Source organism: Bolinopsis microptera, chromosome 5 (assembly GCF_026151205.1).
Source record: "Bolinopsis microptera isolate Bmic1 chromosome 5, MBARI_Bmic_1.0, whole genome shotgun sequence".
Lineage (NCBI taxonomy): Eukaryota > Metazoa > Ctenophora > Tentaculata > Lobata > Bolinopsidae > Bolinopsis > Bolinopsis microptera.
In genome coordinates, this window is record NC_087076.1 from 8137296 (window position 1) to 8152339 (window position 15044).

The window sequence follows — 15044 nt, forward strand, 5'->3', positions numbered from 1 at the left end:
TGAAAGGATCACCATCTTCAAGGATGAAAACACCCATATAATCAATGAGATTGTGTTTATGTGGTGTCTTTTAACCTGACGCATCCGCCATGGCCGGACACACTTGAGAAACCTGTGAGCGGTAACAAAGAGGATGAAGTGTAAATTAGCTGAAGCAAGCCATGTCCCAGCGAATCCAACCATGTAGCAAGATACATTCCCCATGTTCCATTTGTTGCCGATGTAGGAGTTGAAGGAAGGTAGAATTACCAACAGCATATACAGAAAGTCTGATACAGCTAAATTCTGAATAAGTAGGATTGTTACTTTGTCCAGTCTGAAGGCTGATCTTGTAAAACATGCACGGAGGACAATACCATTCCCCAGCAGACCTACAAGTGAGGAAATGCTGTTGTAGGATATGAGGAAAGCTGCGTAGAGGGATACTCCATTCATTCCTGTGCAAAAGATACGGTCAATTGTAACTTTCTGTTTTGACCTTCGAATCAAATTGGCATACAAATTCTTTATAAAAATGTGTATCAAAAGTTAGTTGATAGTTAAAATGCCATAACAATGATTCAACTCAGCTAACTGCTGTGACTCAGTTGGCTTTACTGAATTCTGTTCTGTGTATCAAGCCTTTACATGGACAGATGATCGTAATTAACATGGATCACAGATAAGTAACTCAGTTATATAGCCATCTAATTTTGGGGACAACGGTTAGGTGTTATTATAGACTCCTCGATATCTGAGTCATTGGTCTAATTATGTTGATCAGATTGATCTGACGATTTACCAAGAGTTGTTCGAAATCTATCAATATATTGCCAAGTAGAACTCTAAAATTAAAACTAAATGTACGAGTAGTGATAATGTGCAAACATCAAAATGAATCAATCCTAATAAAATGAGGATTTTGTTGTAATAAAATAGTATTTAATAAAATGCGAGCTAGAGGGTAGATGTGACAACACGGTGTTATATCAATGAAACTAATAAATCAATGAAACTAATAAATCAATGTTTTAGCTCATTTTACAAAGTCAAATATTTAAAACAATTAAAATTGTATAGTGCTCAATTTGTAAATGACTAGTTGATCTTTGCTATTGGAAGTTTGTCAAGGACTGGCAGCTAGCGGGGCAAGGAATGCACGGGCTTAGGGGCTTTTGTGCACACCAGAACACTAGCTCGGTAGATTTTTGGAAACTAGAAGGACTGAAAACTAAAATTGTTTTTGATGGAGGCTGAGGCATGTTTTTGAGAGGGACGGTATAATAGCTTGTGGTAACAACTGGCCTTTACTTTAATAGGATGAAGTTTTAGTTTTAGGACAGGAAGAAGGCATTAAGAAGATTTGCTCTTTGTTTACAAGGCAGAATATAAGCAATGTTGGTTATAATATGTATCAATATCTAGATCTTCGTTTATCAATTTTCACTAAATGGGTTTAAAATTTTAATAGGGAGGGAAATTCATCAACTTTATTAAGTACCTATCAAAAATAAATCTTATATCAATGTAATATATTAAAAATCATAATCCTAAGTCTAATAATAAATCTGTTAAAAACACTTTCTCACTACACTGCGCTCACACACGTTAGTAAGACAAAGGAAAATGCACACCCAGCTAATTTTCAATTTCAAGATAATCATTTTGGATGTGTGGACCCTAGGGTAGACTTAATGTCAAAATTTAGATTAGAGCATTCGAAATCTTTGTTTGTCCAATCAAGATCAGCATGGTTATGCTGGTTGACGAGCAGTGATTGCTTCATCCTAGACTTCAGGCAGGCCACACTTAGACAGTAGTCACGTATACCAAGCTTAGGCACAATTACGTTCCAAATACGAGTCGTTCTGCTATTGAAGTTGTCAGGGGGGTCTGCTTGGCTTAGTATAAGGGTGGGTTTCCTACTTGAGCAGGTGAAATTTTCATGGAGGGAAATCGGAGCACGGAATTTCATGATTTTATAGAGCTCAAGGAAACAATGGTAAGTGTACAGGTTTTGGACGGCAAGTATTCCGTGTTCCTTGAACAAAGGTTTCGTGTGCTCTTTCAAGAAAAATTTTTTGTTCAGATTTTGGTTGCCAAACGGTCGAGCACGAGCACAGGTCTTAAATTTATCTAGGTATGCCTCCCTGTCGCCAAACAGTACCCTGAGACAATATTTTTGTGCTTTGAATACAGAACTTATACGAGTTTTGGCTGCCCCACCCCAAACCGTGATACAATAGGAGAGGTGTGATTCAAATAGAGTGTAATACCAAAGTAAAGGTACTTAATAATAATGACTTGTTGATGCCTTTATTGGTGTCTAGACGTGGTTAACAAGGTGATGCCGAGCTAGCATGTGATTAATCTAAATTAGTCTTGGAATTGTGTTAATTACCCTTGTGTTAATTAGCTTTAAATCTGGGGTTTAATGTTGTTGTCTGGAACCAACAACACAGATCACCTGGGCGTACAAAAGTAAAAATATAAATAAAAAATAAACAGCTGTGATACTTATCATAAAGATATGGCAACTACGAATATCGTAACATTTGTTTGTTGCCATTTGTTTAGCTATTATTACTGCTTATTAATAATAAGCAGTTATAATAAGCAGAATAAGACTGTCGTAATAATATGAAATTAAGTTCTAGGACCATATTATTAGAGTATAATAAATGAGGCCGGAAACAAATATTAAACAATTACTGATGATGATAAGAATAGTTTAGTCGAACAAGAGGCCCGCTTATGTTTCCTGTGGCTGTATATAAATGTTATGCATGTTCTTATTATCAAAATCGATATAAATTGTTTTCGTTTAAAGCATATTTAATAATGCTGGAAATGCACTACAACATAGTTTGTGCCTATTATATATATATATATGGTTACTAGGGTTACAAGGAAAATCCAGACAAACGATATAAATGACAAAATGATAAGCTATCAGAATGTTAAATTGTTCTCGAACTAGATGACTTCAGTTTACTATGTTTATTATTTGTAGATGAACTTAGAATGACCAGGTGAAGGTAAAAGTGGTCTTTCAGACGAATCTACATGACTATGGGAATGAAGGTTTGTTGCAAATATTTCTTGGAGTTGATATTACTCTTAATTGTTTAATATTGTTGTACACAACATACAATTGATTATTGAAATATAATACAAATTTAACGCCCATCTCTCTTATTTCAGGCCATCTCTGAATACAACAGACAGTATACATGGCACGAACTACCTCCAGCTAACCCTATAGCAGGGTGCCCTAGTTTCAAGGAACATAAAGTAGCTGAACCACCTTTTCAAGCTAACCAACGACCAACACTTGAGCTAGCTTCAAAAGAAGGTAATCGTCATAAATTATCGATTCCTGTCTCGATAATGACGCAAATTACGTTCATTAAGCAAATAATACAAAAAAGTTCAAACTTTTAACTGTAACGAAAATTATCACTGCATTAAAAATGATCACTGCGAATTAACAGTGCATTAGCCTGCATTAACTCAGTCTGTAAAGATAGTAAACTCTATTGTAACCGGTAGAACAAGTTAATTAACTAATTATCTAACAAAATTATCAATAAGTCTCTCTTCCAGCACATCATTATCACCCAATAAAATAAATTGTCTCTGACATGTTATTAGTAAATCGCAGAAACTGTAGACTTTATATTTAGCCGTCACATGTCACTAGCATTCTTATCAGACATGGTCAATTGCCAACATCTTTGATAGGGAGAGGGCTTACATAATTATGTAAGATTAAAATATTACGACGTATAATAATTATTACTTTCCTAACAAAACTGAGATAGCACGAATAACCTTAATTAAATAACACAGACGGAGTTAGCTTGGTAAGATGCAGGTAGTTTATCTGAATCTGAACATAAGATTAATATTTTATAATTTACTATGATTGAGTACGTAACAGGGTCAATAGACAACTACGAGAATTTGAAATCGGTATTATTAGATGTTCGTTGGAAACTTTTCAAGTTCAACTACCTTAACAAAATGTTCATGCCAATAACTAGAAAATGAGCTCTTTTTCTTTATTGAACTAACAAAGTTTAACATTGCCTCAGCTGTAACGTTAAATCCAGCAGCTGTTCAGCGCTGTAATTGGCGCTGTAAATGAGAAAAATGGATCAATTATAAATTTGTCCCACAGTTTCCATGGTATCTTGATCTGTCCTGCGCTACTTTAGTGGGTAATTAATATAGAAGTGAACGTATGCTCTAGTTAAGTGGCAAATTATAGTAGATAATCTACGGGCATTTATTAATTATTATCATATCGATTAAAGGCTCATTACTGAACCATTGAAGCAATGAGTCACGATATTATAAAGGCATTGAGGTATAGATTAGAATTTTTCTCCAGTGGCAATTTTTATTATATATTTTTATCTAATATTTTTGATAAAACGGTCTTTTCCTTACATAACAATTTGGTTCAGGAAGATGACAAGAGAAAGTACTTCAAATTGAATACGTGATTGAGAATTGCGATTACAATGTCTCAATGTTCCTCAATATAATCTCGAATAAATTCAGAATTGCGATTACTAAACTACTGTACTAAAACCAAAAAGTGTAACTTGCTATCCAACAGGCCCACTCTTAAATATCCCCAGATAGTATAAACAATCTCCCACTCGTTTTAGCAATCTCTAAACAATACCCAAACTATCCTCCTTGTAACAAAAACAGAGGTGCTAAAATGCACCCTCAGCTCTGATAATCAAAACAGAGATGTTAAAATGAACTCTCTCTAGCAATATCTAAACAATTCCCACACTATCCTCCTTGTGACCAAAACAGAGGTGTTAAAATGAACCCTCTGATAATCAAAACAGAGATGTTAAAATGAACTCTCTGCTCTACCCTGCTGTACTAAATGTCGTACACTAATATATGCCCTAAAATACTACGCTAAAATACTGTGCTAAAACGAGTACACAACATTTTCTCTGCCCAGTGTGTACCTCACGTGTTATATAATCATAACCAGAACTACAGATGTACTAGACACTAGACAGTAACATCTACATACTTATCAAATCTTCAAGGTGCTAAGATGCTAAACTGCAGTTTAATGTAATTGTGATTGTGTTTCAGAGTTACCGGAGGTTGTAAGAACGTTTGGGTCTCCCTCAAAAGAGTTACACATAGTCAGGGAACCATCATTCTCACACAAAAAGAGGGTCCCAGGTGCCAGCCCTGAACGAATGAAGGTTCGTAGCATATTATATTGACAGAACATAACATAGCTAATGTAATATTACATAATATGTAATGATAATATCGTTTAAATCGCTCAGCTAATTCCATTGCTTGGATCGTGTATTTGTGTCTAACGCCTTCAGTGAAAACAAATACCTTATCGGACGTTATTTGACCGGACATTGCGTGAACGTACTTGATTTTTAACGGACATTAAAATAAATGCTCGAAGGCATTCAATTAATGTATTTAATTTAACTACCTTGTCGGACTATATTTGAAAGGACTTTAAAATGTACGCTAGGGCCTCCAGCGTCCAATTAATGTCCGTTCAAATAAAGTCCGATAAGGTAAATAAAAAGGTTAGTATCATCTTTCATCAAACTTAAGCTGTTTTAAATAGAACCCTGAAAAACTGCATATATTTACTAATTAATAACCTATCTATCAAAAATACCAAAAAATGGATAAATCAATAATTCCATAGGTGGACAAGAGTTTGGAAAAGAAAGCAGGTCTTTCTAAAAACATCAACTCAGCCCGATATAAAAGTGAATACGCCTTAAGATTCTCACCAACCAAAGGAATCGTGGCTCGACCATCATCCCCTATCCAAAATTCTAAAATCAACTTCGTGGACAGTAAAACCAACTTACCCATCGGCAAAAAACCAGGTATGTGCCATCTTTAGTCTGTTAGAAGATCACATTTTTAAAGTGATTACAGCGAACATGAAACTAGTTACAACGTAGCTATAGCCACTACCATGAATTTTCTTAAAGTTTCTGGCGACTCGCCAGAAACTTTAAGAAAATCCATGGTATTTAAAGTAAAGTAACAAGGTCATTTAAGGGGGCAGGGGGGGGGGGGGGTCTTTTTGAAATTTCTCTCGAAATTGATTTTATAGTTGTTTTTGATAGAGGGGAGTGTTGCTTTTGGTCCCATGGAAAAATATTGTTCCTAGCCGAAGTTATTGCCGGTCAAAGGTCAGCGCTCATGTGTAATTGTATTGCGCGAGCGATTTTCAATCGCTCGCGTGATTTTCAGGGCGCGTGATTGAAAATCTCTCGCGCAATACAATTACACATGAGCGCTGACCTTTGACCGGCAATAACTTCGGCTAGGAACAATATTTTTCCATGGGACCAAAAGCAACAGATAGATATCACTCCCCTCTATCAAAAACAACTATAAAATCAATTTCGAGAGAAATTTCAAAAAGACCCCCCCCCCCTCATTAACACTATTTGATTACAAGATTACAGCACCCCACTCAACCCAGCTAGAATGAACCCCTCAATTTCAGTGGATAAAAAAGTACGTTCAGAGTACGAGTCCAGGTACCAGGACCCTACCTCAGAACTTCACTACGTTAGAGAGCTCTACAAGGAACAAGTGAGGAGGAAACGACTTGAGCTAGGTTTGTTTGAAGATGTGGTATTTATACCTCGCGTGCAACTTGAAGGAGAGGGTCTTCTTATTATTGTGATGAGATACATGTGTTTAGTAATGGTTGAGTTAAACAATGCTCTGTAGCCACGATTTCATTAAAGATATTAAACTTAACATAAAGAGGCTTTTAGCAGTTGAAGTGACCATTGTCAACTGCATTATTTCATCAAAGCAAATAACAATTATTGCTCGATATTGTATGGGGACGAACTAGCCGAGATGATTACATTTCAATATTTAGTATTGTACAATATTCTCCATAGCATTCTATCAATCATAAGCCCTACGATTGATCCAGTGTTGTTAAGTCCTGTATCAGCTCGAGGGCTGTAGAAACAGATTATGCCACGGCTGGTCTTGCTCTACACCTATACTAGGACTCCCATGATAATATCATAATGATAATATTATGATATAATAGGCAGACGATAGTGACACGTTGAAACTGTAACCTGGATCAATGAACCTTACCTTTTATAATTTCTCTTTTTTAGAGAAAGCAGAAAGAGCAGAACCAGCTGAGGAAGCTGTACCTGTCAAGAAGCTTGAGGTCAAAGAACCCGAAATTAAAGATGCGGTTGCTAAAGCACCTGAAAAGAAGGTTAAGTTGAAGATTGTCAGTCCTCTGAAGGGAGTTCCTAAGGTAAGGTTTAAATTATTTTTGCTCTTATGTGGGAAATATAATTATAACTTCCGTGATGTTGCACGTGATTAAAAATTCATATATCTATTTAGTTCCACAGTATCTGATATCAGTACACGGATCGTAAAACCCCAAAATGCAGATAAAAGCAACATACGACATAATAGCGGCAGTCAGACCAACCAAGCTCAACTGGAAGTCTGAGTACAAATCAAAGTTCGAGAGCCCAACAAAAGAGGCTCCAATAGCACCCACAGCGTACGGTAGACGCAGTCATCCTTACAAAGCCGCGGTATGTTTTACAGTCTAGTTAAATACACATTTATCCTGGTCACGTGACTATCATTTTGTGAGCTGGTGATCGGCAGATGGTTCGGCACAATGTCCGCCCTTCGTTTCCAGATGTTATGAAATATGAGTATTAAATTGACAAAAACCTCCTCTTTGGGGTGTCAAATGTGACGTTAGATGACTCTTAATTCTCTAATTACTCGGAACATGAGTAGGATTATGTCGATAATTATTAAGAAGCTGCGGCGTGATATGAGAGTGACATTTCGCGTCATGCTACGTCGAGCAGAGGCACCATTTAGTTGCGGAATCGCATAATTTACCCTACATAATTTCTGCATTTTAATTTTGTGATAAAATTATAAAATTTGTGGGATCGCATATTTTGTGATTATTTCCACACTTTAAATGTAGCCTTTGACGTGACATAATGAGATCGTTATTTAATTGTTTTATTTCTTCAGAGTCCAGAGCGAGTTGCGAATCTAATAAAACCAGACCCAAGTGAAATAGCAACACCTAAACCAGCCAATTCTGTAAGATTTTGATCAGTATTCTTCTAAAAAATGTATATATTGACACAAAGTGTTCTAATAATGACAATAAGTTATTTTGTTAGATTTTATTTCTATTTTTCACGGGATGACTTAAGCAAACAAGCAAATGAATCAAGCTTCACTTACAGGTAAACTGGTACAATGAAGTTGTAGAACTCAGACAAATGGCCCAGGAGTTTAAAGCTAGATCTCACGGTTCACACTTCTCACCGAACAAGATGGCACACCTTTCATTCTCAACAGCTAGATTGAGGGAATGCCAGCCTATTCCTTCCCCACCAGGTATACAGTTTATTGGTATAATTGGAAAGTGAACTTTTTTAAATTTTATCGAAAAAAATTATATGTACAATGTAAATATTACATGAAAATTACAACAAATATTTAGCTGACATAACGAAAAGAACTATTCTGGGTCATCGCTACCATCAGCTATATTGAGTTCTCCCTCGAAAATAACACTCAAGGGAACTTCAACTTCCGGATTTCCGTCCTTATCATGCGTTATCTTGCCTACATGATCGAGGCCAAGTTTCTTTTGCTTTGCTACCCATTTTGCACATTCTGCCCTGTTCTGTTGACACTCATCTTTGACCATCATATTTAGAATAGTTTCATCTAGATTCTCTTTTAGTTCAAAACGTTCAAAAATACTTACTTTGAAGTCGCCATCCCCATTATCATCGGACTTTTTCACTCGACGTTGAAGGTTGTCCGATGGTTGATCGACTGTCGGAGCCTCTTTCAATTTGTTCTTAATTTTAGTGTCGTAATTTTGGTTCATTCGAAGGCTCCGGTTTTCCGATAGTTCATTCTGGAACAATTTTTCATCGTTATCTACTGTCCTTGAAGCTACTTCAAGTTCTGCTGTCCTTGTAGCCTTTTCGGGTTCATTACTGGCTTTAGTGGTATCATTTTTTATTCGATTTGATTCATTGACTTCATCATTGTATTCTTCACGTTCATTCATAACACGGTCTCTCATTTTTGCTAACAAGTTATCCGTGCATTCCTTACCCATTTCACACTTGTCATCGATAACTTCCAGCAATACTGTCATTCTCGTCGACCCAGTATCCCTATCTGTGGGGTCGTATGGGTCCCCACTGATAAGAAATATAAGTTCTTCCAATACATTATTAAAACAGTCCCCTCGCTCGTGACATACATCATTGGCTAGGTCTGCAAATAATCTCATCACAGAGATGTCTTCGTCATCTACATCGTCATCTGCATCAATACAATAACTTAGATGCAATGTGAGCAATATCAGCGTTATGGCTTGAAAAAAAGTCATCTTATCGCCAATGTTGCTATAGCTGCGCCCTATGGCTGTGTTAAAACTGGCTTGACAATGCAAATCACTGTACGAAACTAGAAATAAGTATAATGAATACTTAAAAGCATTCCACTAATTTACTCCTTCATAAAATCATTTAACCAACACATTCCCCAATCCCCAACCATCATGAAGTTCTCTGTTATATTTCCGGAAAGTTCCGTCGTCAGTAAATACAGCAGGGTGTCAGAATTATTGGCGTGTTTGAAATTTTATGTGTATTTTATGATGAAATCAATATTTTTCGACGGTTCATAACTTGACTTCTGAATATCGGAATTACAAAATTCAAAAATTGGTCTGTAGACAACCGTCTGAACTTTTTCTTCAGAATTTTGTGTTGATGTACCTCAAAACCCATAATTTAGGCCGTTATTTAAAGGGTCGATTCCATACTTGGTTAGATTTACGAAGGAGTAAGGGATTTATGTGTAATTTTTTTTTGGTGAATTTTTTCTGAAATTATTCTTTAGACTAAAGTGTACAGCTCTTCAGGCGATAACGAAACATATGGAAAACTATAGATTTTATAAAAGCTCTCTTTCTCCTCTAACTGATGAAATAAAATTTAGTCGAGCGGACTCATCCTGGAATTCAGGGGAAGTAGCCGAAGGCTTCAAGTCCAATAATCCAAATTTTCTCTTACGTCGTGATTATCGACGAAATTCAACTTCTTTCGGACTTCGTTTTTAGACTGAACTGTAGTATAAAGGATTATCTCTCGAATGATCAAGACTCCATAGCATAGGAAACTGACCCTCAGAAGTCAAGTAATGATCGTTTCTAAAAGCTTGGGTAAGCTTAAATTTCACGCAAAATTGTCTACGCGCCAATAATTATGACACCCTGCTGTAACTCATAAATAACGCATTGCGTGATGCGTCAAAGCAATAATTTTCAAAAAGTTAATTTTTAATTTCTTATTATGATATGACACTTTACATAGCATAAGCCAATTTTAGGTTGCCCGTTTATCATCGTTTCACCCTTCAGGATCAGCAGAATTGGTGAGAGCCATCCCAAAAGATGAGCAAGCAGCTGCTGAACTGATGTTAGGCAGTCAAAAATTTAACATTTTTATCAAAAAAATAAATGTATATTACATGACAATTACAACAAAAATTCGACTTGCATAACCAAAACAACTATTTTGGGTCATCACTGCCATCGGAAATATTGAGTTCTTCCTCAAAAATGACACTCAACGGAACTTCAACTACAGGATTTCCGTTATTATCACGCGTTATCTTGCCTACATGATCGAGGCCAAGTTTCTTTTGCTTTGCTACCCATTTTTCACATTCTGCCCTGTTCTGCTGACACTCATTTTTTACCATCATACTCAGAATAGTTTCATCCAGATTCTCTTTTAGCTCAAAACGTTCAAAAATACTTTCCTTGAAGTCGCCATCGTCATCAACTTTTTCATCGGGCTTCTTCATTTGACCTTGAAGGCTGTCTGATGGTTTATCGGTAATCGAAGCCTCTTCCGATTCATTCTTAACTTTAGCATTGTCATTTTGGTTCATTTGAAGGCTATCCGATAGTACATTCTGGACCAATTCTTCATCGTTATCTGCTGTCCCTAAGATCTCTTCCGGTTTATTACTTGTTTCAGTGTTATCATTTGTGATTAGAATTAATTCATTGATTTCATAATTGATTTCATCATTGGTTTCATCATTGATTTCATCATTGATTTCATCATTGGTTGCATCATTGTATTCTTCACGTTCATTCATAACACGGTCTCTCATTTTTGCTAACAAGTTATCCGTGCATTCCTTACCCATTTCACACTTGTCATCGATAACTTCTAGCAATACTGTCATTCTCGTCGACCCAGTATCCCTATCTGTGGGGTCGTATGGGTCCCCACTGATAAGAAATATAAGATCTTCCAATACATTATCAAAACAGTCCCCTCGCTCGTGACATACATCATTGGCTATATCTGCAAAGAATTCCATCACAGAGATGTCGTCTTCATCTGCTTCAATACAATAACTTAGATGCAATGTGACTAATATCAGCGTGATAGCTTGAAAACATTTCATCTCGACAATGTTGCTATAGCTGCACTCTATAGCTGTGTTAAAATTGGCTTGACAAAGCAAATCACTGAACGAAACTAGAAATAAACATGATGAATGTCAAAAAGATTTCCCCTGATTTACTCCTTCATAAAATCATTCAACCAACACATTCCTCAGCCATCATGCAGTTACATTTTCGGGAAGTTTCGTCGTCTGAACAGTACTTTTAAATAACACAGTGTGTCAAAGCAAATATCTTCAGAACATAAAGTTACTTTGTATTTCTGATTATATGATGCTTTTCAAAGCAGAAGCCAATTTTAGGTTGCCCGTTCATCATCGTTTCGCCCTTCAGGATCAGCAGAATCGGTGAGAGTCATACCAAAAGAGAAGCAAGCAGCTGCTGTAAGTTTATAATCACTCTAAATTTTAGATACTACGTTTCGAGTTCACGTTGTCATGGATTTAAGAGATTCTGAAGCCACAACTGTATTTATCAATAAAGCGCGGACGCGAACTCCGAATCGATTTTATTTAGCTCATTTTCATTGGCAACACTGTGTGTTTATAAATATAATAATGATCGCGCGCGCAAAAGTTGTTTTAACTGACGCATTGGGCCGGACTACACGGTACGTAGATGTCTGGCTATTGTCAAATGTTACCTGGCTTACAATGGCTATTGTATTGTAGTATTGTCCATTGTGAAAGCCTGTTAAGTGTGCAAAAAGGATGTTTATACTTTTACCTGCTAGCAACAAAGCATATTTCAGAAAGAGGTCGCATTTCCGATATCAGTGCCTGCGGTCGCAGCTGAAACTCCCAAACTAGAAAATGATATAGTGGTCACTGATTTGGAAGATACGGAAGAAGTTCCAAACATAGATCACCTCGTAATTAAGACAGAGTCCCTCATTGATGACGTCAGCAAAAATCCCTCTCCTGTGAAAGCTAAGTCAAAATCTCCTGATTTAGTTTCTTCCAAGAAAGCACTCAAGGAAGTGGCAGTAATAGCCGAGAAAGAAGCCTCAGTTTGCTCGACTCCAAGAACAGCTGATAGGAGTTTCAGTCTGTTTGGAGACAGAGTTCCCACTCCCAGATTGAGGAACCAGGGCTCCAGGCATCATTTGGACAGAACTACTCGCAAAGACAAGTCTGAACCGTGAGTAAACCTTATTTGATTAATTTTAAAGTCTTGATGAAACATTTATTGGTTCTATCCCTCTATAGTTTATATACCTGTTTAGTGGTTACGAAGAAAATAGCACATAATAGGTCTGCTTGTTAGTAGCGAATGTGGGTACTAATTATGGTAGACGCTACTATCTACTTCTTATATTGAGAAAGTTTGGTAATTAAGTATAAGTACCGTTTACTTAACTCTAACAACTTAGGATTTCCAGAGCACCCGAAATAAAGACTGCAGTTTTGGCGGGAAGAGTGGCGACGCCGACACTAATTCAAGAACAGGGAGGCTCCAGACATCATCTGGACACCACCACTCCGGCTCCAGTGAAGACAGATAGTAAGCTCCCAGAAGGAACCCAGCCCTTCTTCCCTATCTTATCAGATCAGGTATGTTACCGCTGTTTTCTTCTAGTTAATTCTTTTGCTATACTTATAGGTATATTTCAAATGAACGTCATGCAATAGCTGCATTGATGTTCAGAACTATAAATTTATGATTTGAATATGTTTTATCACGACATGATATTCAATACCATGTTCACAGATCAAAGAGAAACTGGATTTCTCATCTCCCTCGAAACCCGCTGAGAAAGCAAACGGTTGGACAAAAGACTTGGACGAATCGGTCCTTTCTCGAGCATCATCCTGTACTTCGTTAGCTAGCGCCACTCTCAACAAAGCTCAAAAGAGAGGGACTGATTTCTGGAAATCTAAATAAAACTATATTTTTAGTGGGAGCATAATGTACCCACAGCATTATAAAGCTATAACTGATCGTTCAATTTGTTAATTTCATTCACAAATATTGTGCTTTTATGCATGGGATGTAAATAGCCACAAGTTTTATTATAAGGTTCGCAGACTTTTATTTCCCCGAAACGGGCATGATTTCACCAGAAGTGACGTATAATTTTACACTCAGTTAAATTATTCAATAACATCGCCTTCACCCCATGAGACTCTATTCATGTTAATTTTACGACAACTTTATTTTTATAATTATCGGAAGTTTGGTGTGTATAATTTCATGACCACACCAAGTAACTGCATGTTTTGTTTGTGTAGGACCACTTATTCACAGAATTGCTGTTATTTACTGCTGAGTGTTGTATTCTCTTTAACTTGTAAATGTATAATGTATATTGTATTATAGCGATTTATAAGTTACATATTTCTTCAGTCAGCTTACAGATACGCTAGATAGTTGCTTTATTTGTTTGAATTTGAATCTTGTTGTGCCAAGGTCCTTCCCAGCAATAGGTAAATAACTATCTGGTTCATAATATGTGTTCAGATATATCTAGTAGTTACCTACACTCAGTTCAAACACAGTGTAATGTGGTCACATATTGTCGTGATGATATGATAGTTGATACCAGTGGTAATCATATTTGTCTAGGAATGTAAATGGCTGATTGGAGTCTTGGAGAGCCTTCTCTTAAATTCCTGTGTCACCACAGAGATGTGTGATAACACCCCCTCCGACGGTGATAAGTCTTGATCCTGGCGTTCACGATCAAATTATATTGTAGCAGTCAGTAACACGTACACTCTACATGTAGAACTAGAAGGCCTTTCTTTTCACTCGTATTTATTAGGGATCATTCACATATTACGTGAACCGTTTTTGTGAAATAAAGTGCCCCCTCCCCTTTTTAAACCAATTTTGCACATAGCTATTGTGTAGAAATTACACTAGCGTTAGTTTTTCAAAACTCCCACCCCCCCCCATGCAGGCTTATAGGGCTTACGTACTAATATGCGAGCGATATCTTATTCTCTTTTCCTCTACAGTTTACACTTTCTCACTTTTTCCCTCAATATTAAACTGGGATCTGAAAAAGGAGTTATATACAATATACATAGCCGTGAGGACGTGTTACATAGGTAAGGTGATGTATTGTTGGGTACTACTACTAGTACTTCAGTAACTGTTCCACTGAGACAAAGTGACGTGGTCCCACAGTTTCAGGGTCACATGTGGCGTAAAGACCGTAACAGGTGTAACTCTGCGTCTATTTTATATTGTTTATTCAGGTTATCTACTCTCTTTCAGTTCTAATGTTGAGGGTGTGTCTAGTGTTTAGTGTGTTTCACGTTTAATGAGGTACATAACTTGTAACTTTGTTGTTAACTGCTAGATAAGAATAGCATGCTTCCACGGTACGGAACCTACAAGCTATAGGTAGCTTCATTTTATACGACTGCTGTTTCCCGAGCTCAGGGCGGTCTGTGTTATCTTGTCGGCAATCTAAAGCCCGGGATTTTACAGTTCATCATCATGAAAGACGTGTAATTATAACACAGTGTAATACTGAGCG

General features: G+C 36.8%; 1 protein-coding gene across 2 annotated transcripts; it reads left to right on the forward strand.

Moving 5' to 3' along the window:
* The first annotated feature begins 2897 nt into the window (after positions 1-2897).
* Positions 2898-13931, forward strand: LOC134814721 (uncharacterized). 2 transcript variants are annotated; one of them, XM_063822906.1, is made up of 13 exons: positions 2898-3063; positions 3184-3334; positions 5113-5228; positions 5705-5891; positions 6524-6637; positions 7164-7312; positions 7455-7604; positions 8068-8139; positions 8289-8442; positions 11891-11940; positions 12309-12697; positions 12939-13110; positions 13268-13931. In XM_063822906.1, exons 1-13 carry the CDS (start codon positions 3046-3048, stop codon positions 13439-13441), a joined length of 1896 nt encoding a protein of 631 aa, XP_063678976.1. In that variant the 5' UTR covers positions 2898-3045; the 3' UTR covers positions 13442-13931. The 2 variants fall into 2 exon arrangements, with proteins under 2 accessions (XP_063678976.1, XP_063678975.1); XM_063822905.1 differs by having other exon boundaries at positions 2927-3063; positions 12930-13110; positions 13268-13923.
* Positions 13932-15044: the final 1113 nt, after the last annotated feature.